The sequence below is a fragment of the Pelmatolapia mariae genome, linkage group LG16_19 (genome assembly GCF_036321145.2).
Source record: "Pelmatolapia mariae isolate MD_Pm_ZW linkage group LG16_19, Pm_UMD_F_2, whole genome shotgun sequence".
Classification (NCBI taxonomy): domain Eukaryota; kingdom Metazoa; phylum Chordata; class Actinopteri; order Cichliformes; family Cichlidae; genus Pelmatolapia; species Pelmatolapia mariae.
Genome location: NC_086241.1, coordinates 55,808,123 through 55,834,800, shown reverse-complemented (window position 1 = coordinate 55,834,800; position 26,678 = coordinate 55,808,123). Strand labels below are relative to the sequence as shown.

General features: G+C 41.1%; 1 protein-coding gene across 1 annotated transcript; it reads right to left on the bottom strand.

The window, feature by feature from the left end:
• Positions 1-221: 221 nt before the first annotated feature.
• lbh (LBH regulator of WNT signaling pathway) lies at positions 222-9,606 on the bottom strand. The gene is made up of 3 exons (XM_063498039.1): positions 9,400-9,606; positions 4,786-4,888; positions 222-2,153 (listed from the first exon to the last, which is right to left on the bottom strand). The coding sequence occupies exons 1-3, from the start codon at positions 9,426-9,428 to the stop codon at positions 1,935-1,937; spliced, it is 351 nt and encodes a 116-aa protein (XP_063354109.1). The 5' UTR covers positions 9,429-9,606; the 3' UTR covers positions 222-1,934.
• Between the last annotated feature and the right edge of the window lie 17,072 nt (positions 9,607-26,678).

Sequence of the window (26,678 nt, the reverse complement as noted above, 5' to 3'; positions counted from 1 at the left end):
AAAGAGATTCTGTATGCGAAGCAGGAAGTAATACTGCTTTTCTCTAACCATTGCAGGTGAAGTGAGTGGAGAGCAGGGGGGTAGGGGTTAAGATAGAGAATGTAAGTAAACACTGAAGTAAAGTCTCTTGGAAGATACTTCAAATGTGCTGGAGGACTACCCCTCTAAAAACAGCCATTAACTTGTACTGTAAACATGGAAGTCAGACTCACACAGCTGGATAGCAAATTCAAATGTTTATTTACAGCCTTTGTAATAGTCACTGAGAAGAGTGGTCTAAATACAAAAATAACAGGAAAAAAAAAAAAAAAAAAACAAGAGAAAGATGGCGGCTTATCTCCCTGAGCTTTACAAAAAAAATGTGGGACCTGCAGGTGACAGGAGAGAGAGATGTTCTGTACACAGCCCTAATGCCACAAAAATGAGAAAATACAAAGACAATATCTCAGACATGCTTCTACAACAGTTAGAAACTGACCCCACATACACCAAGTCATGATGACTGAGTGAAGAACACAGAAACACTGTAGGCAAATAAACTGACACATTACTACCAGAGAACCAGTAACAATATTAACAGCTTTTGGCAAACATCAGGAGTTCCAAGAACGACGTGAACAAAGATTACTTCTGCAAACTGTGGCCCACAGTGCGAATTCTCTACAACCTGTACTTCATGGTGTTGCTTCAAAAGTATGGCTGTTTAAAAAAAAACAAAAAAAACAAAACAACACAAAAGAGGAAGACTGGGAAAGACAATCAAATGTGTACAGCTCAGAGTGAATCTCAGACTTTGTCTTTCTAAAAAGTTACAAAGAAATCAAGAAAAAAAAGACGATCAGTGCACTACAAGGCCTCGGGGGGGGGGTCGGCTCACTAGGAACAAGTATTTACATATCCTTCATTGGGTCTGTACATTGCTTTATTAAGTGCTATTCAAAATTTAACATTTCCCACCCTTATTCAGCTTTTCTCTTTGAACAGCAGCCTGTCGGTGACACTTTTAGTTCTCAGTCAGATCATTTTGCTGCGTCATCAAAATACTGTCCATCATAAGGCTTTCAGGAGGCCAGTGTCACGAGGGGGGATCATAGCATAACTTGACTTTGGTACATAACGGGCAAAAATGAACTCGTCCCACATATATTTATCATGCATACCATTTTTCACCTCTTTGATTTTCACAACACTTCTATTTTTTCCCATTTATTTATTTTTTTATTTTTTTAAATGCGAGTGGCTGACAGTGAAGGACAAAAAAAACAAACAAAAAAAAAACCAAACAAACAAAAAAAAAACCTAAAACATTCCCAACAACATTTTGCACAAAACCCATTCAACAGACAAGTCACAAAGTTTCAGCTTCTCCAGAACAGACAAGTCTACAGCAGTGGCAATTACAATAATAATAACATAGCAAACCAGATTCTGAACACAAACATGGACAGTGTACTGTACAATAATTCCCACGGGTACCACAATAGTTCTGCATACAAGTAGGAAGCCTCTGGGGTCATGACGCCAGCCATTTTGAAGTTAGGTACAGAGCAGTAGTAGCCTCCTGCAGTGCGAGACCTGTCCATGGAGCACTGAGCTGCCGCTGTCCAACAGGACATCTGGTCTGGGCCGAGACACACACACGGTGGTAAGAAGTAGGTGAAGGTTAGAGGTGTGCATTGTCTGATCTCTTCCAAGTCTGTTTTTGATTGATTTGCAGTCCAGAAGGATAAGTTACGATGTCATAAAAGTGTGTTTATGTGTGCATATTGCTTCTCGCGTGGAGTGATTTTTTTTTTCTTTTTTGGTGTCATGGGAAACGAGACAGCGTCTGTCAGTTGAGTGAACTGGAGTGCTGATGTGAAGTATAACCAGTGTATGAAACGGGAGAGTCCATCAGAAAGAAGAAAGAGTGTATGGGTGCTATAACACAGCCTCTAGTGCTGCGAGTTCTGTGCTGGCTGTCCATTTTGAATGTTGCTATTCTGTTCCTCTTCCTCCTCTTCGTCCTCCTCCTCCTCACTGACCAAAAACTCCTCTGGAGGCCAGCGAAGCTCCCCGCTCTCAACTTCTCCTTCTGTCGGCTCAACCACAATGGATGGGAGGCGATCTTTGAGCTTACAGCAGCGATCAAAATCCGAGGGGTCTGGGAATATCTGTAGAGAAAATACACAAATGGTTATTAATCTGTCATTAGCTGAACGGGGATACTAGTTGGGCTCTGAAATGTAGAGGAGAGTCAGGTCTCCAAAAAAAAAAAAAAAAAAAATTATTTGCAAGCAAGGCTTTTGGATTCCTACAACTTAACTTGAATCTTGTACAAGTGTTGCAGGCACCACTATAGGGCTGCAACGAAGGAGGAAGTGATGTGAAGACTAAACATCTGCGATAGGAACGGGTTGATTAAAATCCCAGTGGCATACCTGTGCTTGCCCAACCCACATTCCTTCAGTTATACCAGCTTTCTGCATAGATGCTGCACAAGGGTCTGTATGGGTAAATGAGGCATCTCTCGCAGGACTTAGGATAAATGCTGCCTCATGTTTAATCTCAATGTCTTGGAAGGAATTGTGCCAAGCAGCTCATAGCTGCTTATGAACGTCACCCGCAACTCGGAGGATTATACAATAGCATAATCATAACATTTTAAACTAAGAGTTAAAAAAAGTAAAATATCACTGCGACATGATTTGTGCATAATTAGGAAACCTATCCCTGTAACAGTCAGCTTTTGAATATTGTACACTTCTGTGGATGTAAAGTCAAAAATGTCCTCGGAAAGAACACGAAATCTGTTGCGTTATCTGCAAATCCATGTATGCTGATAAATGTGGAGTGCCACACTAAAATATTTGGATCTGAACTGAAGGGCATGAGAGACAGACTGACAACAGAGATTACACGCATTCCCTGTCCTGGCAAGATTTGACATCAACCTCCGACTTTCTCTGTTCTCAGGAACAGGAGGAATGGCCCAGGGGAAAAAAAGCCTGCCACTCCTGGTCCAAGAACAGCAGTTTTTTCCCCCCTCTTTTTTGCTGTTGTTTGGATAAAGTGGATGAATATTTTTAGACCTGCATATTTCATTCCTAGACATTTGGGGGTGGGGTAAAGGGGGCGATGTCGCTGTCTGGGCATAGAGCCGAGTGGAAAGAAAGCATTAGATGAGGCAGGAGAGAAAGTGAGACAAGAGATAGAGGAGATCCAGCTGTGTCCAAGTCTCCATGAATTCCATAGGAGACAGATGAGAAGGGAGGAAAAAGAGGAAAAAAGCAAACGAGGAAAATCTCCCAGGTTATAAAAGGTTGTACGTGTCCATTAGTTGTTTTTTTTACATTCTTCAAACCCAGGTGCATAACAAACTGTGCCAAGTAAATGCCATGTAATTATGTGTGCACGCAGATCCGTATTTATGTGTGATGCTTGAGTCGATCTGCATTTCTGGCCAGCATCGCTAATCCTCACTGTGCGTCAGCACCAAGGGGAGTTGGGCAGTGAGTGACCTTGCCTTCGGACCCCTAGCTAACACATGTAATCACTTTCACTTCCAATGACAGGAAGTGAAGACACATCACCCAGGCACAATGCAGGCTATTTTAAGCTCTTCTAGCGCAGTTAGTTGTGGAGGGGGGGCACTGTATGCCTGAATCATGACATTGCCTTGTGATAATTCAGAAAGTCAACATCTACTCAGTTTTCACCATCTAGTATTATAGCTCATATTTATTTTAGTAGCTTTTGTAATAGCATCTGGGATTTCATGGCCATGGTTACTAGAGTCAAAGTCCTAGGAACTCATAATAGAGGAAGCTACTGGTGGAGCATCACCAGTTCATACAGGGCTTCTCTAAGGAGATCCTGGGACATTGGGCAGGATAAGGATAGAAAGAGTGAGGGAGTGACACACTGGCACCCTCCTTTTCTCTTGGCCCCTCTCAGACAGACTCACAGCTGTGGTGTGAATTGAGTGGAGAGGAAGCGGGCCTTTTCCTCTAGGTCAGTCTACATCCTCTCTGAGTCATAGTCTTCACACACAGCTCTATAAAGTTTATAAATGCACCAAACACACAGTTTGACACTATAATGAAGTTTTAAATGATCAAAATGAACTTAACAGGAGACGACCTCTTTGATAAGTATTTCATCTTCATGTTAATTTCCCTCCCGTAGAATGAGTATTGACAGAAAGCCTTTTAATTTTTAGACAGTAAAATAATGAAGCAGCTGCATATTCAAATAATTTCATTTCTAAGATGACTCTGCTCAGCTGACAGCAAAACAAAGCATTTGGCTACAACTTGTCAAGATCACCTGATAGCCGCTTTTAAAAACACTAATCTGTTGAGGGTTTATTTTTGTGACGGACCTCGGATAATTTGAATTTGCAGACCTCGCATAAGTCAGTCGGATAGACAGACTTTGAAGTTGTAACAACTATAATCTGCAATGTCCTTTCCATTACATATTAGAATTTTAAAAAAAGAAAGAAACAGCACATTGGCTGTGCAATTTAGCTGTAATGCTTTCTTATCATTGTAATCTCAGTATCTAGGTGGGCATTCTTGCTTTATCTTAAAACACAGATTTTTATCTGTAAAAATTCAAATATTTGCTTATCTCGTAATGGTGGAAGAAAGAAAATAATCACTATATCATTAGATGATACTTAAATTCAAGATAATAAATGGATAAAAGCAGGTATGAAATGACAATGCCGCGTAAAAATGCACAGGCTGGGAATTTGGAAGGAAGTGCTGTTTATCTGTCGTGCATGCACGTGTGTCCTACCTGGAAGGAGAGTCTGTCCTTGCTGGGGCTGAGCCTCATGTCCTCCATGGGGGTGCTGTTGATCATCACCTCAGTCATATCTCGGCTGGGCACAAACACTGGGCTGTAGGGTTGAAAGAAGAAGACAGGCAATGTGATTAGACACAGTGACGATCATAGCACAGTTGCCCGGCATCTGCAGAGAAAATAAAAACACTAAGAAGATTTATAGTGTTGAATTATCCAAATGTTTCTAATCAATAATAATGTAATCCCCGTGTATTTTGTATGGTATACTACTGCACAGACTGTATACAGTGAAGATAAACGGATAAAAGTTCAAAGGCTATAATAACTAACACAAGCATGCCAATGAGAGAGAGAGAGAGAGAGAGACTTATCAAACCATCTATTTGCAGCCCAGGTCTGAAAGTTATGGTTGATCTATTTCCCTGCTGATGTTTGACAGTTTTGTTTATACTCTGCACATCTCCACCACAACACAACACGCATCCAGTCCGTCTGCTTTGCTAATGCACTGCAAAGCTGCAGAGCTCATGATGCGGCTTGCATAAGGTGGCCGTTTCTCAATACAGAGTGATGTGCTCTTGCGCTAGCAACCAGAGAACAGTCATTGTGAGAGTGTGCTGGGGGCGTGCTGTGGTATTTGACTGGGGAGGAACTTGATGCACTCAGTTCCATCAAAGCTTGGCCAAACTTTCCATTTTAGATGAAAGTAGCAAGAGGTTGTTTATCCAAGCTCAGTGCATTCACTATCCAGCATTGTCGCAGTAACGCTTAAAGCAGGTCCCAAGACTCGCATAGATGCCGTCTTGAGACAAGATGCTGAGCGGCCTTCTCACGCTCTCTATTTAAAGCCTGGTGCCTAGTGGTCAGTGGCCACAGGCTTGTGGTTTGTGTGGTCACTGGCTAAAAAGGACAAAGAAAATAGAGCATGCCAAGAAGCTCACTCACATGCTCACATTATCCAGTTTGATGGGCTTGCTTATTTATTTATTTTTTGGGACAAGATGTGTGGGCTTCACTTAACCTACTTTAAATCAGAAATTCAGAAGGAGGGTTTATTTTTAGATGCATCAGAAGCATGAAAATTATATTTTTTTTAAAAGGTAGGCTTTGGTGAAAATGGTATTATGGTATAATTTTTCTTTTTTTAAGGATCTGCTGAATTCTCTGACAGAGACATCATATTTTATTAAAGAAATAAATATATCTTGATAAGGGAAAAAAAACTGAAGTCTCTCTAAAAACAAATCTGTCAAACCCTCACTTTCACTTCATCTGCCATTACATGGAATATATTATGTGGAATTTCTGCGTAAAGTACAGTTCTGGCTTATTATCTCCATGCATGACTCATTCAAAGCGCAGCGTCCTGACAATCCCCTCTGCATTGCTTCAACCTCCATGTTTGAATGGAAGATTTTTATTGTTGACCTTTGTTTTTGTTTGGGAAATTGTCAAGATGACACCAACCCACAAGAACTTTAATACACTTTGTACTGAGAACACCTAACATTAAAAAGGTAAGAGAGCCACAGGCTAGAACAGCACTCAGATCATTCACTGATCCCTCGTACAACCCAGGATTTCTAGGTCTCCACTTTGTGCATCTGAACCTTTAATCAGTACCGTCAACTTTTGAAAGTAACACATGTACCTATACACATACTGCAGTTTTTATGTAACCTAAATTAAGATGGGATTATTAACAAGGGAGACTGTTAATAATCTCCGATATGAGACAGTCGGAGATCTTTAACCCCTGGGGCATAGAAATAATCAATTTTTCCATCCCTAAATATACACAACCTCTTGTTGTTTCAGGAAGAAAGACTGCCATCATAGCAGGGTGTACAATGGCTCTGAAAATGTTAAAATTAAAAAGCTTCCGTCTGAATCACTGTTAAGTAACCTTTTCTGCGCTAGTGAGATGACTGGCCAAAACAATAGCTGGATATCCAGAAATAAAACGAGGAGGCTTGAGGGACACGCAAGGTTTAGGATGGGAAAAAAAGTCAGCTCAGGTTATTCTTTAACTAATATCATCGTTGAGTGGGGTTCAGACGAGCGTGAGGCAGACATGCAAAAACAGCAGAGGTGGAGACAGAAGGATGACAGTGAAGACCTGAGCAGGAGGGGAAGAGGGGAAAGGGAGGGAGAGAAGGAAAAGAAAGATAAACACTTAGGACTTGCCAGTCATATTTCTGTTCGGGGATCTATAAACATCCTGCTCAGCTAAGAATAACAGAACATCAGCCTAATAAAACACAAAGGGGCACAATGAGGAGGAAGTAGGGGTGCACAAGTAACAAGTCAACCTGGGAGGAAACAAACATGCACCAATAGTCCTGGAATTACTGCTTCGAGTGTCAGGGAGGGATCGACGACATGCCCCTCTCAAAGAGGACGCAGGAGTTATCCAAGCAACCAAGTGGTATAGATTAAATGCATTCAGCATGACCGCAACTCGCACGCTTACATGTGACCTTAACAGAGTTAAGGAACAGACCGCCTATTTCTGTAAGCAAGAAACACATTAAAGATACATGACCTCAATGATTAATCGGTGAGGCTGGTGGTGCAGATGGCAGTTAATCTCTTACCTCTTGACCCAGTCAGCCTAATGTATACCTGGTCCTGCCAGCTTCCTAATGCCTCAGCGAGCCAGGCCACAGATAGATAGCCAGTACCATCACGAGGCCACTACGGTCCAATATGTTCTTGACCATGTGTCCAAAGTTTAGAGCAATTCAGTTAATTAGTTGATTGCTGGGTTCAAGCATAGCTCTTTAAAGCGCTTGCTGTACCAAATCTGCTCTACTTTTATTCCTAACAACGCTGACCTTACGCTGGAGCCTTTCAGATACAATATGCAGCAATGACATACAAACGACATGAACTTCTTTGGGTTTCTAAAGGAAAGCCTTTCCAACTGCTGTCAAAAATCTTCCTTTTCAAAACATGAACAAAAACTGAGTCTGTTTGTTAAACAAATGTGACGGTAGTTTTATTCACCTGTCCCTGAACTACAAAGAGGCTAGCTCCATGCTAGTTCCTTGCTTCTCTGTAGTGACGCTGACTGGAGCCCAAATGGTCTTTGCAACAATCTCACGCCACAAGAGGAATCTGAAACTTGCATTATTAACATTGTTTCCCCTCTGAACACCCCCGCTAGTCCTTACTACTACTACTACTACGACGACGATCATAAATCTAAGGCAATGTGGCAAACACACGGGGCGAAGCTGATGACGTTCAGTGCCAAGTGCTGTGCTTTCCACCACCCAAGTCACACAGCTCTGCAGGTATGCGGATAGGGGGCTCAATGAGTAGGACCCTCAGAAGTGAGCAGGAACAAATGAGTTGAATCCAGATTCCTGTGGGCTGACCATCACTGAAAACACTTCATATATCAGTGTCCTCTGCGATGTATGTGGAAAATTATCTCTTTACACTGTTGCCAAGTGCTTACTCATATTGAATAGTTTGAGAAACCCAACCAATGGAAGACCTTTTTCTCTTTATATGTGATGTAGTATTTTATACAAGATGATGGTATTTTGGGAGAGAAATGTCTTCTTGTTGGCAGAGAGAAAGGCAAAGACTTCAGTGCAGCATAACAATCTTGTGTCGGACTCTGAAACAGTTACACCACTCTGATAAAACTAAAGAAGTGAAGGTTTCTGACAGTAGTAACATACAAAAGACAGAAGCGCAAGCCTACTGTAAGTAAGCTCAGGCGAGAAAGCAACGTGTGGTTAAAACAAAGAGGTCGATTTTGAACTTCCTGGTAGAGACAAACAGAGGCCTACTGAGGTTTTAACAGTGCTTGCAAAACCATTTTTTCAAAGCAGCTTGCATATCCTCTGTACAGAAAGGAAAATATTTGACAGAAGAGAATTAAAAATGCCTGAACAAACAAAGACACACTCCTTATTCCTCTATCAAAGAGTGAATTATGGAGTCATGGTAGGCTACTGATTGCCGGCTATGGAAAATGTAACACTGATAACAGATATTAGTAATAGATAGGGCGCACTTCTCTTTTTGCACGTGCAGTATTTAAGACCAAAGACTGAAAGCAAAGGTCCTATTACATTCACATACAGCAAAGTAAGCCTATATGTTCCGAGCTTCCAAAAATGGCATGAAAGTGAGAAGAGATCAACTTACATTTATTGTCAAATGGACTGAAATAAGCTAAAAATGATGACAGCACAGTGAGACTAATGCACCTTTCTAAACTGGCGCATGGAGTAGTACCTAAACCTACCGAATATCCTGGTAACTATTTGATTTTTTTTTTTTAAAGACAGAGACCTAGAATATTCTCGTTTTCCAATCTGAGTGCTGTGACATTTCCAATTTCAGGGGCAACACCCCACAGAAAATCTCAAAGGAAACATGAGTGGGTGTAGCAACAAAAAAAGGGTGGCTGATTTTAAGGGAAATCACCAGTCTAAATGAAACAACTAAACCCTTCATTGTTCTTGTCTGTCAGGTGCAATGCCGAGAAATCCAGGGCCTGACATATAATTAGTTACGATTTTGAAAATGCATAAACAAAGAGCACACATATAAACAGGTACGAACGGAAAACATAGTACTCACCAGTATATCTGCGGTGAAAATACAGACATGAATTCACACCTGCTGTCACTTCTGCTGGGGGATCTAATTGCTGCCGCTTACTTCTCTTTACTTTTATTTATTTATGTATTTATTTATTTTTTTCTCTTTGTCTTCACAAAAGCAAAACGGGATGCTCACGCAAAGCGAAAGTCACTGTTCAGCGAAGTCTCGAAAGCCTGCCCTTCAAATTGGTGCGTCTGATCAGATCCACAGCTGTGGCGGAGCATTTATGCGAGAGGCGTGTACTCGAGCAGCCAGAGACACACCTCTCCTCAGCACGAGCCAAAAATCCTCAATGGCAGCTCATTAACGACAAGAGCCAATCAGAGCACAGGCTGACTGGCGCTCATCCAGCCTCCAGCCCTGATGACGGCAAACGCGGCTGAACCCGCTCATTGGGGACGGGCGAAGAGATGCTGCGCGATGATTTGCAGTCTCTAAGGCAACTAAATGACAGCCTTACCTCCCCTTGAATGACAAAAGCACTCCGATTCGCCCGCTAGTTTATTCGTGACATTTATCCAAATGAGGAGGAAAGAAAGGCTCATTCATAAATATATTCCAAGGGCAAGTCAATGTCTGTAGACTTCGGCAACAACGCAGGATGGTATTTATTTATTTATTTATTTTGCAAGCCTTTACTGTGTTATATCATAGAATGCAAGCACAAGATGACCACAGATTGTTATCAGATTATTGTCAGCGGATTTTGTTTTCCATGACCTCACCATGCTTATTCTGTGTTTTTGGTCAATATCACATAGTCGACCTTCACACCTCATAGAATGCCTATTTGCGTTTTCCGAGCACGCCATGTACTGTACATTTATTTCAGAAAGAGCAGGTGCACTCTTCAGGGGCTGATGATATAATGCAGGTAGGACTCCACTGCCCCCTTGTGACCAACTAAAAACAAGTTTGATTTGTTGCCCCACTCATTCAAAACACTTTGAAATAAACGCCTTTATGATACAGCAATTAGTATCTACAATATTTCTTATATGGTTCTCCTATTTAAAAACATCTTCAGTATGCCATTGTCACAACATCTTGTTTGAGGCAAATTCATGTCAAACAGGCATGGCTTAGTTACTAAAAAAGAATTTGGATTGCAAAGTCTATATGCTATATTTGCCACTTGCCAGCTCATGCTCTTTGAGACTTGGGTAAAAGGTAATGCCTCAGCAACAGATAGAATGCTGAGCATTACAATATAGCTCCTCTGGGTATGAACTCCTGTGGTGCATGCACAAAGCTGTTCAACAATGTGTCCATATAGTTTTAAGCCCCTGCACTGTGGGCACTGTGTGTGTGTTGGAAGGGCTGCATATCTCACCGCAATTATATTTTATATAAAGCCCCTGCATGGTACTTAAAGCTGTTCTCGACTGTATATGTTAAAATCAAAAAGAATCTATCTATCTATCTATCTATCTATCTATCTATCTATCTATCTATCTATCTATCTATCTATCTATCTATCTATCTATCTATCTATCTATAGGACTTTAACATTCACAACCTTGAATAGGCTGGAGCTAAAGTTAGCAGCATTTGCCACTGATGTCATTGCAGCACATTGTTACAAATATAAACAGGTATTTTCACTTGATTCTTTGCCATCCTATATATTTATATATCATTAGCAGCTACCTTGGGTGTGAATGACTCAGCCAGTTACATCATCACATCACTGTCACATGATGTCATGGGCAGCACTGAGTTTGGCGTCCCCTAACAAGACATCAAGAAACAACATATGCAAGATTTAAGATTCACTGACGCCAAATGCCCACATGATGTCACCAGTGTCAAAGAAGTTTCAGAGAAGGGACTGAACAAGATGGGTGGCAGCCAACAGGAAATGCTGCTAGCCAGGTTAAACTCATATTTAGTAATTGCATGAACTAATTTAAACTAAAGTGATTTGTTTTACAGCCCTCTCAATAACTGCATGAAACTATAACTGTAAGATGTTACCACATTGACAAATAAAACTGGATGCTGTGCTGTAAAATAGTCATAATCAGTTTATAGTTACTTTTCACTTTTTTAGGATAACACATTTAATTTGAGTTAATAAAATAGAAATATAAAAAATATTATTTATGTTAATTGTCCTCAAAGTTTAGCCCTCAATACCTCTTTTTTCCTTTATTATTGCCCTTATGCCTTTTTTCTGTAAAAAACAATTTGATTTCTAAATATAGAAATAAAAAAACCTGACCTATCAAAGTAACTGTAACAAAAAAGGTGAAGGAAAATGTTTACGATGCTGCGAATGAATAGTTTAGAAATGATGTGTCTGTGAAGTGAGCGTTGCACTGTTTGTCAGCATAAAGCACAGTGTTTGAATACATGATTTATTTTGCAACCACACTGCAGGAAACAAAAAGACTTGCTTCTATTTGTGCATCAATGCCTCTCCTAGCCCTGATACTGGTTAATTATAATTGATGACTAGTTAATTGTAAATGATTTTAGGATTAATTACATTAACTTATCTCACAACCATGTAAAGTTAAATATGATAATTTGAACTGTCCAAATACACAGTAGAGTGGATAATGTGTCTATAGCAATCCTTTCCCTCACTTAAAAAGCACAGAATCAAGAGAATGGCGACCCCCACTGTTCATTTTGCAGATGTGCTCACCAGCTGCTTTTTTTTCATGGCTTCACAAAAACAGCTGCACATCTGGCCAGGCATGGATGTCTCGGTGGAGCAGAGGGGAGGCCGAGGACCGACTGCACAATGTGTAAATGAACGAGGCCCTGAAGGGGACGGCAGTCAACAAGCACCCGTTGTCTTCCTGGCTGCTTTTCAAAGTAGGCTTAGGTTTCTTCTTGGACTATGATCATACCAAGTAATGTTGCATCTGTCATGGTCTTCTTTTATTTATTTTCGTTCTCTTTTTCATCATCACGGTTCTCTGCTTTTGCTGACATTGAGCACAGCTTTGAACAGAAACCTACTGGAGAAGCACCGTAAAGACATATTTCTCAGTCTCAAGAATGCGCAGCAATTCTGTGTGTTACAGCCAGGAAACATGTTTTTGCAGAATAAATCTCTCCTCCATACATCAGCCTGAGAGTTTCCATTTTCACATTGCTTTTTTTTTTACTTTCTTTTTTTAAAATATGTGTTTACATCCATTAGTGTAAGCATGTGCATTCCTGTATGTTGTACCCTGTTTGGGAATATGAGTGCTTGTAATTTTTTCTTATTCATTCATGTGTGTTTGTGCATGTGTGTTGCTTAGGGACATCTGATCACCGGGCTTGCTGCACGCCACACCGCTTGCAGGTGGTCTGTCTGCACTTAGGGGCCGAGAACATTTAATATTTCATAGGAGCAGAGTACACCCCTGGACGCCGTCATTGAGTCCACATGTCCTGCAAAAAGAAAGCTGGTCTGTGAACACTCGGCTGAAATATGCTGCCTGCCGGCCCCCTCTCCACCATGCTGCTCGCTCACTTGCTGGGCCTCACAATTAAAAGCTAACCACAGCTACAGATGTTGGCAGCTGTCTTTAACCCTTGATGTGCCACTCTGTTATTACAATCTGCTATTTTATCCTGTGTGAAATGTAGATAAAGGTCAGGTAACTTACCAGAACATGTGTTGGTTTACAGAAAAGAAGAGGTTGTGCGCTGGAGAAAGAAAAGCAGAAGCCAAGAAAAAGCCAGACAAAGAAAAAAAAGGAGAGAGAGAAGAGAAAACAGCAAGAGTTTCCCAAAGCATTTCATTTTGAGAGGTTCCAGACTGAGTGTGCGAGCATGCAAGCTAAACCCTCAGCTCCAACAGTTTTAGTGCCCCCTCCAACCTCTATTCACCATATAAACAGGAAACCAAAACCAAAAGTGTTTATAACCACCTTGCAAAATCCAGTGTTAGGAATTTCAAGCTCAGGTCAGAATTTCTTTCACCATTCGTCACATTCCAGCGAGGCCAAACCTTGCTCTGTATTTGCCGTCATGTACGCTGTGGAGTTGGACTTCGGCCAAAGAGAACAGAAGGAACTTCACCGGCACCATTATTCAGCAAGGTCAAACCCGATTTAGGTTTGAAACCAAAGCCAAAACAGGGCATCTTGAAACTGTTAGGAAACTATTCCAGATCTTAAACAGACCAGGGGGACTGTGTACATCTCCCTAATTGCACATGTCAATTTATGTACAAGCACTTGGTTTAGTCAAGCTCCATTACCCCCCCACCCCCACCCTCCATCCCATCCCACCTCACTTCTCTTTTTCATCTTATTCACAAACTGAGCTCCGTGGATGGATATGAAAATTATAACACATGATTATGTGTGTCGCTCGCACCATTAAGGCGTGTATTCTTTAGTGGGGCAAACGGTGAGGTAAAGAAACACACACACACACATGCACACGGGCGCTCAAAACAAGTCGCTGAGACAAACCATTTCAATTCACAGCTTGACAGCTTGTTAATGTTGTGTGACTTGTCTGGGAACAAAAGATGCATTGCAGAAACTCAAGATTGCATGTAATTAATCCAATCCCAGCAATAACTCTCTCAGATGTTTACTGTATTCCGCTATCAGTGCTTAGGGAGACAAATGAAGACCTCACACATCCATGGGAGTCTGCTGCTTCCAGATAGAGCGGATAGCAGGGCAGGTGAAAGAGTTGTTGCTCGCTTCTTAAGCCGTCGAGGACTATATAATGTTTTAACACACTTATTATAACCCTTTAGGGATCTAACTACCATAATGCTGTCATCACCTGGTCTCAGAGCTGTGGCGTGTTTGTGTGACACAATCGTCCGTGAGAGAGAACCATGGGAGAGCGACCAAAGCAAACACAAAGCAGAGATTATGTAGGCTTTCCCCCATGATATTTGGTCTTTAATAGATCTTTAATTCACATTGATTGCTGACATAAATATATATATATTTTACCCAGTTTCATCTTTACATGGCAGGGCTGGAGCGCATATTATTTCAGACACCAGTCCTAAGCAATACTAAGTAAATACAGGGCCAGTATTGACAATACCAATCTCGATACCGATACTTTTAAGCTTTAAATGCAGCTTTTGTAGGGGAGAGCAGTGTGTCATGATTTATGAGATGAATCATAATCCAATTTGCAAATTCTGAACGCAATAACCACTAAATCACTGTGATTTTTACTTTCTATAATAATAAGGAAGTTAACACAAGAAGAAACACCTTTCAGCTTGTCATATATTTTGAAATTGTTTTATTTTCAGACCTTAAATGTAGATGTGCCTGGCTCTAAAGCACTTTCTATAGCCCATAAAAATGCATGTGACAGTAAGAACAAAAAGGTTCTGATATTTTTAAATAGTCCTTTAAGATATATTTTTAAGGTCAATTTGATATCAGTCTGATACCAATACCAGCGTCAGTATCAATGCTACCGATATTTAGATAGATCTGCTCAGCTCTAGCAATGGTTCATTATATGGTGCCCCTGCAGGTGGTGGATTACTAGTGGGAAAATTGAGGAGCTGAATAAAAATGGATTTTTATCAAATAAAGTTTACCGATGTGATCATGCAGACCTTTTCTCCAGAAAAGTTCAACCTGGATTTTTTTAAAAAAAATTCCTAATAAATGTAAAGAAAAAAATAAAATAAAATTGTGGCGTATATCTTGTGAAATTGTTCCTGCTTCCGAGGTGGAGCTTGCCAGGAAAAGTTCAAGAACTGCTGTATTTGGGGAAAGGAAAAAAAATCTGTCAATTAAAAAGAAATCTTTTCACAACACCTTCACAGTGTCTGTACCCCGGCTATTTTGGATTTTCGAGTAAATAGCCATGTTTGCAAAGCAATCTTCTGGTGGACACTTTTAAATCTAGATGTAGGATGAAAGTGAGGCAAGGCTCCGGCACGGTGACCTCAAAAACAAAAACAACAAAGCTGTAAAAGTCAGATCATCTTTCTCTGCATCTGGATCTGTAGGACAATAAGACAGAAAAACTAAACTAAATTTTAAAACTGTAAAAGTTGTATGCTTATTATGCAGGAGAGAACAACCATCCAGAAGCATAGCGTTGTTACAGTCCTATCTGTGATTCAGCTTTGGTGTGGTTCTTGATTTGTGGCACTACATGATTAATCCTGGTTGGTGTGGAGGACGGTGACTTTCATTGCCCTGTTGCGAGCCATAATGACTTCAAACACTAGGGTAGCCTATTCAAACAGGATTAGCTGTTTTCCCCACTTCACACAGACAAAATTACCCTACCCCACCAAATATTTCAATAGTGGGTACATTGGGTTGTTAAAATACCTTTAAAAGGTCACCCAAAGCCATCATCAAGGTTTGTTGTCTCACAAGTTCTGAGTTACACTGAGAGGCGGTCAGGATGTCTTCTGGGCTTTCCAAAGAGGGGAGTCACTCTCCCAGTTCACAGGAAAGATGGCCAAACATGTTTGCTCATGCCATGGGACACAGTGTTTTCAGGGGAACAGCAGGAGCAGCACAGGGTGGGGAGGAGTGAAAGAAAGAGCGAAGGAGTCTGGTGGCCACATGTCGCTGGTGCTGCTCAGTGCTTGGATATTGCAGTCTTTCGTGTTAAACATCGACACATAGGCTGAAAATAAACCAAATACAGGGTTAGAGTGGTGGACTGACGTAGACAGGCCTCAGCTAGGATTTCTTCACAGTTCAGGGCTGAAAACCAACCCTGATCTTCAAACTTTCACCTCAAAACACTCTGAATGACTTAAATGCTTCAATATTTCTATTCATCTCCAGATTTCACTATAATACCTATGACTTAGTTCAGGTGATGTTGCAGCCTGATGTTTACGAATTTGGATATAAATACTTACATGACAATAATTCTGTGTCAGATCTAAACATCTAAACTCTCTTAAAGTGCTGCAAAACACAGTTATTGATTCCACTATAGCTGAAAAATTATATGCTGATTCGGTACAATGCCAGCCCTGTTGCCATATTAAGAGCAGACATGCCTATATTAGTGTCAGCGACACAGAGAAGTACGTCTCATTACCACACAGTAAAACCGGTAAAAGAAGACTTTAATTGCTTGGTTGCTGTCCTTTGAAAAGCCAAGTTTTCCTTGGAAAAAAAAGCTTCCAAAAGCAGACAAACAGAGGTTAAAGCAGGAGGAGAGAGCCACATCAAACGAGGGGAGCACATGAATCTGTCAACAATGAAGGGCTATTACTGTAGTAGCAGTACCCAGCCTTTGGGAATATGCTGTCAGCTTTGTCATTAAAGGACTGACCTGCACAGGAGAATCCTCAGGCTAGCTCGCATACTGCTGCTGATTTGCTGTTACTTAGCAAAATTTTGTGATCACAGTCATGCAAAGAAGGTTTCAAAATTGTACTTTTTTTTTCAAGGTCTAGAAGAATGTGTGTGCGTGGTAAAGGGAGAGAGAACAACAGCGCGATTAACAGCATATGTGTGTGTTTGCATCCTGTCTGTGAAATTAGAAACACAAACACATCCGATCTTAAACAAGCTTACACCATCCAACTTCTGTGAGCAATTACAAAAGTATCGACAACATTACACACCGACTTTGACATGCTAGGCTTAAACCCTTCACCTTTCCCAATGAGTAAACACACAGATCGGTGATAAAGCTAATGGGGCTCCTGCAAACGAGCCACACGAGGAGCAAAGAGAGAGGGAGTGATCCATCTCCATTGTAGGTAACCTTCTCCTCAGTCCAGCCCGGGGACAGGGGAACCACCGCAGAGCTTGTGCGGTAGTTCATGAACCTGTCTGTCTGCTGTCAGACTGCTGTCACACACACATCAGGGAAAGCATCAATACACGCTGGCCTTTCCCCTCGTTTTTCCAGGTCTATATGTGCGTGTTTTGATTGCTGACGGCCATGTCAGGAGTCAAGTAGAGCCTCTTAAAATGTGGCCTAGGGGCAAGGGTCATCCGCTAATGAGTAAAAGCTTTTTTTCCCCTTTGTTGGCAGGGAGGGAGTAAGGAAATGTGCTCACTAGGTGGTAGCGAGGTGAAGAGGGGGAGAGAGGGGAGGAGAGAATGTGTGAAGAGATGGGTAGTGGCAGGGGAGAGAAAGGGTGAAAGGGCCCAAAGGGGTGGACGGTGGTGGGGGGTGTCAGGAAGTAGAGCGAAATGGGGAGACAAGAGGTGAGGTCTCAGGTGAGAGGGGGTGATAATGATAAACTCTGCTTCTCTGCTGTGTCTGACAGACAGATGGAAAAAATGGGACGAGAGAATAAGATGATTAAAGTGAGTTTAGGTTTAGAAAGCACTTGATTGAATTACTTTTAAAAGCTCAATTCTGCAGCACAGGCAGCAACCATGTGAAAAAGTCTGTTTGTCTGGTTCTCAGTCCCTATGACAAGTCAGGCTTTAAATGACCAAAATAACTACACTTGACTAGCTCACTAGCAGCTCAGGTTTTACTGTATCAATGGAAAATTTTGGCAATAGTCCATAAGATGAGGATTTTTAGAGCTTTAAGCCGCAGAAATTTACAGAAACTGTTTAAATGTCTAGTGTCACACTGAACATGCTTGCTTTTTACTCATTGCTTGTCTGTTTTTTACTTTTTCATCCTCCGTGTTTGGCGAGCTGAAGAAAAATTTCCAGAATAAACGGACAGTAAACGTATATTGTAATCTACTCCATGCTGTATGTGGATGTGTGATAAACAGCTACTATTATCAGGGATCCACATGCAGCACAACGGTTATCCCTCCCCGCTACACACGAGGTGTCGTATAGGAGCTTGTCAGAGGCCAGACAGACTGACCCCGACATACTCATAGTGTTTCACAAGAAGCTCCTCATAGCTCACGGTTTTGTCTGTATCCTATTGGGTCTGAGACCCTGACAGAGAAGCATGTATGAGGATGTGTATATGGGACCCTGGTGGAGAAGAAAGCCAGCCCTTGTGCTTGGAGAGTTAACCTAAAGTGCTGCAATATCACAGAGTGCAAAGAGATGCTTTTTGTTCCCTTGGTTCATGTGATATGACCTTTACCTCGGCAGCCAAGAGGTGTATGTGTGTGTGTAGCTTTGTGAGCGTGTTTGTGTTAGCAGCGGCGGGCCGTTTGAAGACGCCTTGATGGTTCTTTTGGTGCTCTCCAGGAAACGTTTGTCTGTGCATTGGATGAGCTCCTCCAGATGTTCCCATAACTCCACCGGTTGTGTGTGTGCGTTTGGCACAGTGTATATCTAGATGAGTGAATGCATGTGCGCGTGTGCTTATTCGTGTACATGTCTATGTGTTTAGATAGAAAGAAGAGGAAGGCGGGCCATGTTCCAATTAGAGATGGGTAAATTGTTGATGTAAAAGAAACTAAAGCTAACATTTACAGGCCGTGACTCTGTGATGTCTCCCATTGTGCCTTGGGTCTGCACTGTGGCATTGAGCCTAAAGTACTGTTCAGATGAGAGACGGGCCTGAAGGACTGTTTTTAAATTCCACATTATAGTTTCCAAAGTGCACTTTGGTGCTCTAAACACATTTTAACATACAATCACCACAGAAAACACTTAAGAGTACTCTTCTTTTCTTGTCTGAACTTTAAATGCCCTGCTGAAGTGTCAATGAGCAAGACACAAACTCCTATTCAGCTCCAGGCAAACTGATCTGTGGCTGATCTGGGACTTTGACCCCTCTGTGGACAAGGGAGCAAGTTAATATATGATTTTCCTTTGTGAAAACAGAGAACTACAGAAGAGCCATAAAATCACTCACAACTTAATGGCCAGTAAGAGACAAACCTGAATGCACCAAAGGTGCATATACGCTGCCACAGTGTGACGGTGAGAAAAAAACACACAGTCTTTTTGGAGCAGTGAAGTAGTTTAACCAGGAAAAGGTGGAAACATTTCTCACAGATGCCACTTTTGTGCAACACTAAACTATTAACAAAGTAAACATGCTGCCTGTGACCTTGCCAGTTCATTGTAGACCATTAAAACAACAGCAAAACAATCTCCCCTTAAGACCCATTTATCATATGGTCTTCGTCAGCAGTTTGAATTACCTCGTTATTCTGAACATATTTAGGACTTGAGTAGTTCATTTTGGCTTTGGACTTATCAATTAATAATGCAATAATTCATTCTGGAAAGTTCCAAAGCAATTGAGCAACATTCATCTGCTGATCAAAACCATGTGATGCAGCTGAAAGCTTCAGAGAAAAACGAAGTCACTTCCCTTTTCTCCCTTTTGCTTGCCCTTCTGTTTTAATCGCTTATATTTAGGAGACTACCTATCTTAGCGGGTTCCCCACCAAAACTTCCCGCATTTGAATGCTAGCGAGCATGACTGCTAGCAATGGGCATATGGTGTCACACCACAGACAGTCCTCCATTTTTAAACACGTGAATGACTTATAAAGTCATACAGAAAATAATTTCTTAGTGGCAAAGGATGTTTTACAAGCTACTGAATCATGGAATGTACTTAGTTTTTTTTTAAGCTTCTTCTTGTTCTTGATTACATATAGGAAATGTCTGTTTGCTTCATCTCACTGAGGTACAGCAGTGTGTCATAGAAATTATAACAGATGCAGGATTTCTAAAGACAAATCCTAGAAGAAGCATATAATAAAAATAAAAGAGGGCATTGGACTGAGGCATGGGGTGCACCACTGTAATGACTAATCTTGAGTGTTTACCACATCATTGAGATTTTTTTCAAAAGCAGGCCAAGTGAAAGGCCAAGTGAAATTAAAATGGCTTGGTTTCTGGCACTAAGAAACATCCAAAGCCATTTGGCTTCTTTAGAAAAAACATTTTCTTGACTTTTAAACTGGTTTAAACTGGAGGTGTAACATTAAAAAGAGCTATGATAGTTTTTATTTTCAAGACTCAGTGTAGTGGTGCAGGAAACATGAAGAAAATACCTGCATGCGATCATCAAAGGTACTGAACAATGACATTGAACAAACAAAAACACAATGCAATGATTTACAAATCCCATAAACCCATATTTTATTTACAAGACAACTGTCAAGGTACGGCTGTGTGGCAGGCAGGATGTGGGACCCAAACGCAAAACACTCAATGGAGGAATAAACTTAAAGAGGCTGCTTTATTGCAGTAGCATATTTTACAAAACAAAAACTTGCAAAAACAACACCAAAACTAGAAACTGGGAACTGGGAGGTGAGCACACCTGGGAGTAATCAAACACAATAAGAACAGGGGAAGCCAAACTAGACACACTGACATGAGACACAGACTTACAAAGTAAAACAGGAAACATAACACATAGACGTGGACTTGACAAGGGGATACAGAGCAACCATGGAACACAGAGACAAAAACCAGAATACTAAGAACACTAACACTGAAACCAAAAGACTAGAAATGATAAATACTGACAAAATCAAAATTCAATAAGAATGCGCAACTCAAAACACTGGGTCACCGACCCAGGCCCGTGACAAGAACATAGAAAACATCAAATGTTTAAACTCAGAACATGATTGCACACATCTCTAAAAAGTTGAGACAGGCTCATGTTTTCAACTGTGTAGCGCTCCATCTTTGTGTAACAGCAGTCTGTAAATGTGTGGGAATGCGGAGACTAGTTGCAGGAGGTTTGAAAGAACGGGAACGTTGTCCTGTTCTCGGATGATATAGGTAAAGGTAATGCAAGACATTCCATGACTTCACCAATGAAGGTACCTTTCCAAATGTACAAGCTGCCAATTCTATAGGCACAGATGCACCCCTATACCATCAGCGATGCAGGCTTTTGAACTTAGCCCTGATAACAAGTTGGATAGATCCTCTGCTCTTTAGTTCAGAGGATACAGCATCCATGTTTACCCCAAAGAATTTCAATTCACTATTCCTCTGACCACAGAAGAGTCTCCACATTTCCTTAGTCCATTTTCAACGAGCTTAGGCCAGAGAAGACAGCAGTGTTTCTGGACCATGTTCTTTGCATGACTTTGTCTTTGCATGACAGTTTTAACCCGCAAATAACTGGAAGTGTTCCTGAGCCCATGCAATGATTTGCATGACAGAATCAGGCCTGTTTTTAAAGCAGCACCACCCATAGTTCTGACGATCACGGGCTTGTCTTTTATACACAAAAAATGTCTCCAGATTTGAGGAATCTCTTGATGATTGAATGTACTGTAGAAGATGAAATATTCAGTCTTTACAATTTTACATTAATGAACATTATTCTGAAAATGTTCCACAATTTTTTTTTTGCTGATCCGTTAACCTCTGCCCATCTTCATTTCTGAGAAACTCTCTAAGATGCTCTTTTGTACCCAAATATGTCACAGACCTGTTGCAGTGAACCTAATTAGTTGTAAAATGTTCCTCCAGGTGTTTCCTTTTAGTACTACTTACTTTTTCAGCCTTGTGGAAAGTAAGTAGAACTAAACTGTTTTCAGACATGTTGCTTCAAAATGAGCTAATATTTTTCACAAGTTATACAATTTCTCTAATCAAACAATGTTTCATGTGATATATTGTAAATAAAATATGTACTTATGAGATTTGCAAATCATTGCTTTTGGTTTTTATTTACAATTTACTCGGCATCCTAAGATTTTTGGTATAAATTTGAGGTGCTAGCCTGTAGGACAAGCACCACATCACTGACTTATTTAAAGCACATACTGTAAATGGATCTATGTTAGGCTGTCTTCTCAACCCACTAAAAACATCTCCTGCCTGCCAATTTTTAGCCAAAAATTTGAATCCTTCCATACTACTGAAAAGCCACATTTGAGTGTGGCCCATAAGCATCTGTGGAGTACAAACAATTAATCCATTAGTATTAAGAACTGCTCTTGCTCACCTAAAGGAGCCCTTATCCTTGCCCACACCTTCTGTACTAGCCTCCGCTCCCCAGCGCACACACACATACAAAACACCTCTGTCCTCCAGACAATCTTGGGTTTTGCATGCTTCCACATCTGAGGCTGCATGGGAGTATCTTGGTATCTTGAGGTGGGGTAGTTCTCTGCAGGGGAGGGGGTCATGGGGATCAATGGTCCTCTCCTGCTTGACAAAGCGCAGACAAAAAGGGCCTTCTCTGACTGAGACAGGCGGGCCAGCCCACACACACCTGGATGGCCAGGAGAATCATAAGAAGGCTCACAGTGCTTCAAAGCCACTCTGCCACCTGGCTGTGTGTGTGTGTGTGTGTGTGCATGTGTGTGTGTGTGAGGATATGACACACACCCACACCAAAGAGGTTTAAATGTTAAGTCTCAGAGAGTGAAGGCCTACTTATCTCAAAGTGGTAGATACACACAGCCACCAACACAAGCAGCTATACATCTACATGTACAGACCAAACAAACACTTAACCACCAACGCACACACGCTCAGGCACATAACCATCCGCACACACACACAGATACAAATGCGGCTGGGAACCTGGGTGCAGGGCTGCTGTAGGAGCTGTTTGAAGCCAGCTGTCACAACCTGACAGCCTGTTGTTTTAGAGGCCTTTGGTATGGCCGAGGGGCCGAGGGGAGAAAAACAACACCAGGAATGTGTACAAGTCAGGACCCAACAGTAAATCCTTCGTCCGTTTCCTTTCTCTCAGCGCAGACAAAGGTGAGCAGGGTCGTCCGAGGGAGAGACCAGAGGGACGTGGGAGCACCTCAAGTCTCCCAGATGCGCCACCAAAGTAATTTTCTCACACCTTTTAGTCTTTTTGTCTTGTTTTGATTTCTTTTTTGTATCTCATATTTTCCCCCCAGCCTCTTGCTATCTGTGTTATACTTCACATAAAGTATTTGCTTACGTATAGAACTCTTTCATTATGCGACTGTATCCATTTAGATTAGACACACAAGCAAGTGCTTAGAGGGAAAAAGAAAAAAAAGTACGGGGAAGATAACAGACATTCTACACATGCACATTCTCCGATGATGCAAATGGGCTGCGCTAATCCAGCTAACGTAACACAAATGCACAAACAAACATTAATATACACGTTCCTCTGACATGAGCACGTACAAGAGCTCACAGATGTGAACTCTCGCTCTTGTGGGAAAACAGGTCCTGCTGTAACAATATGCAAATAGGTCAAGAATATGCATGGTCACAGAATATGAGAACATGCAGACACAAGACTCTAAACAGGAAGGTGGAGACCACAGTCTCATGAAAGCACCCCGGGAATTGGGTGTGATGTTGCATTGAGTGGTCACTTCACTGCTGAGTTTTTGTAACATTGTCAAAGAAAATAGACAGATTAAAACAACTAATATCAATATTTATGTAAATAGAGGGTGGCACAGTGGGACAGTTTGCCTGTTACTGATGCCTCACAGTGAACAGGTCCTGACTTCAAATCCATCAACAGTCCCCAGACTGTTGATGGATTTGGGGGGCCTGTCTGTGTGGAGTTTGCATATTCTGTGCCTGTGTGGGTTTGCTCCACAGTCCAAAGACATGCTTGTTTGGTTAACTGGGGATTCTAAATTGCCAGTAGTTGTGAGGTTGAGCATGAATGACTGTATGGTTCTCTATGATAGACTGGCACCCCTTCCTGGGTGTACTCTATTCACCCTATGAGAGCTAGGATAGGCTCCAGCACTCTCATGACCCTAAAATGGATAAGCAATTAAAAAAAATGGATGGATGGAAGCTACAGTGGGGGAGATAATTATTTGAAGCCCTTCATAATTTGTTTGGTTTGCTCACTTACGAAGAAATGAACCATTTCTAATATTTTAGTCAGTTAGTCATTGAGTAAATTAAGTATTTGATCCCCAAGTGATACATGAATTTGTACTTTGTGGAGAAGCCCTTGTTGTGTCTTGCTTGCTACTCCATAGTAAAGCATCCCTGTCCCTCAAGTTACTCATCCCATTGATTTTCTCTCAGTTTGTTCCAGTTTCCATTTTTTTCCAGTACATCACTGTTTCCTTTTAAACCTTATGGGTGTATATTCCAAGTAAAGGAACAAAACAAGCCACAGTGAGTATACATAAAGTATTCCATCACATTAAACTACATTTTCCTAAGTGGGGAAACACCACAAGAACACATGAAATTCAGTTTATAACATATGAAAACAACAAAATTACCCCTAGTTCCAGCTCAGCCTGGTATATAATGATGTTCAAATGATTTTATACAGTATATGAGATTATCTTTACTTTTTATATGTCTGACAGCATCCAAACATTTAATTCAGAGAATTAAAAAGTCTGATGGCTGATGAATGATTTTCTGTATTTCTGTTTTACAACGAAAAGAGGAGTACTGGTGTGTGTTTGGTTCATAAATATGTTATAAAGTAGTGTCTTCTAACATCGCTAGTATACATCTTTCCACCCACTTCAACCCAATTATATTAAAAAATGCATTTAATGATAGTCTCAGATGTTGATCCAATACGGTTGAACACATTCTGCAACAGGTTCTTGGATATGTTTAATGTTTATATGAACAACATAACTCTCCGCCCTAAATTGGATTCCGTTTAGCTGCCTCTAATCTTCACTAGATTATAAAATTTCTCGAACGACAATTAAAGTATAAAAATGCCACTGCAATAATGAGCAGGTTGTCATAGACTCTAATTCATCCTCTACAGTGGATGTTTAAGCAAGAGTATTAATTATTATTGTATGTGTGTTTGCATGTGTGTGTCATGGGAGAAGGTGTATTCACAGACGTAGACACACAAGTTCACAGGCACTAAAGCAATAGTCCTGGTGGTCCACTTTGCAATACATCATCTTCCTCTACACTCCTCAAGCTCCTCTCTGTGCTTTGAACTGAGCACAGTTCACTGAGCAAGCTGTCGCCTCCCTATTGGGATACATAGAAAAACCCGGAAAAATCACCACAACACTCGGTGGTGAAATTTTATGGGGCTCTCAAAGGAAAGCTGGACAGATGTTTAAGGCAGGCCTTAACTTTCTCTAGTGTATATGCAGCCCCACAGTAAAATAGGAAACAGCTTTTACTTCTACAAATTATTGTTGTTGTTGTGACTGGCATTCATCATATAACAAAGGAAATGATTCAAGTTTAGACTCATGAAATGGTAAATCCCATTTCCAAGCTGTGCCTGCTCCACGTCTCTCAATGACTGATTAAGTTCCTTGGTAATTACATCATGGTCATGAGAGAAAGCAGAGAGGAGGTGGCGCGGAAGGTCTGAGAATAATATTGCCGTATGCACAATTACAGTGACAAATCTTGGTAAAGTGTGAGTATGCTGTGCCGTGCCTGCGTGTGTGGTCAGTGAACATTTGTTTCCACCTTACCCTCCACATAAATACAGCGTAAGTGAGAGCTCTGACAATCAAGCACCTGAGCTAACATGACTCCCTTTTCCCTTCATTCGCCAACGGGATAGAATGAGATATTCAGGCAAAGACAGAGGGAGGGTGCAAAGATGGAAAAGGGAACATAAAAACTGATATAGAGAAACAGAGGACGAAGAGGCAGTAGGGGAATTTCTTTTTTCTTACAGAAGGACCCATATGTGAAACAAAACTCTGCCAAGAAAAGAGCTTTTAGCCTCCCCTGGTTATAGCAGAATCAATACCATCCACCATAACTTTTTAAAGACCCTGGTTTTGAACATAAATCCATGACTTTGTCTTCAGGCATCAATTTAAAATGTGGTAGAACGCAAATGTCTGACATAGCTGATTAAACCATTGAGCTCAGACTTATCTCTGTATTGTACAGCTGAGCCTATGGCATGGCTTATTGTCCTGTGACTCTGACTGGATCTGTGTGTCCTACCTCCTGCACAGAATACCCTCACCCCAGTGAATTAGGCGAGTAGGGTTATTTTGGGGCTTAAAAAATAAAATTTGGATAAAAATGTATAAGGGTGCATTATTTGAGAATCTTAAGCTAGTGGTATGCTAGACATATATATAAGTACATTGTTTCCATTGCTATATTTAAGTCTAAAATTATCTTGACCACACAAAACACAGTATTTCCCATTGTGAAAATGTATCTGAAGCAGACTATCTCCTGCTGCGCGCTATTCTGTGTATGTAAGTCTGGACTGCTTCAGCTTGATTCTTCTAACACTGTCTGGAGTTCATTTGTGAAAATATTTTTGACTCTCTTGAAATTTGACTTGGTAAACCATAGGCCAGGAAATAACATCGTAAAATCAATTTACAGCAGTAGTGTGTATTAATGAAGTCGTTTTTGTTCCAGGGCATAATCACATACCATTGGTTTGGGTGGCGTACCAGTCATAGGTTCGATCTTTGTCTCCTCCTATCTGCATGTCAAAGATATTACACCACAAGCCATAGG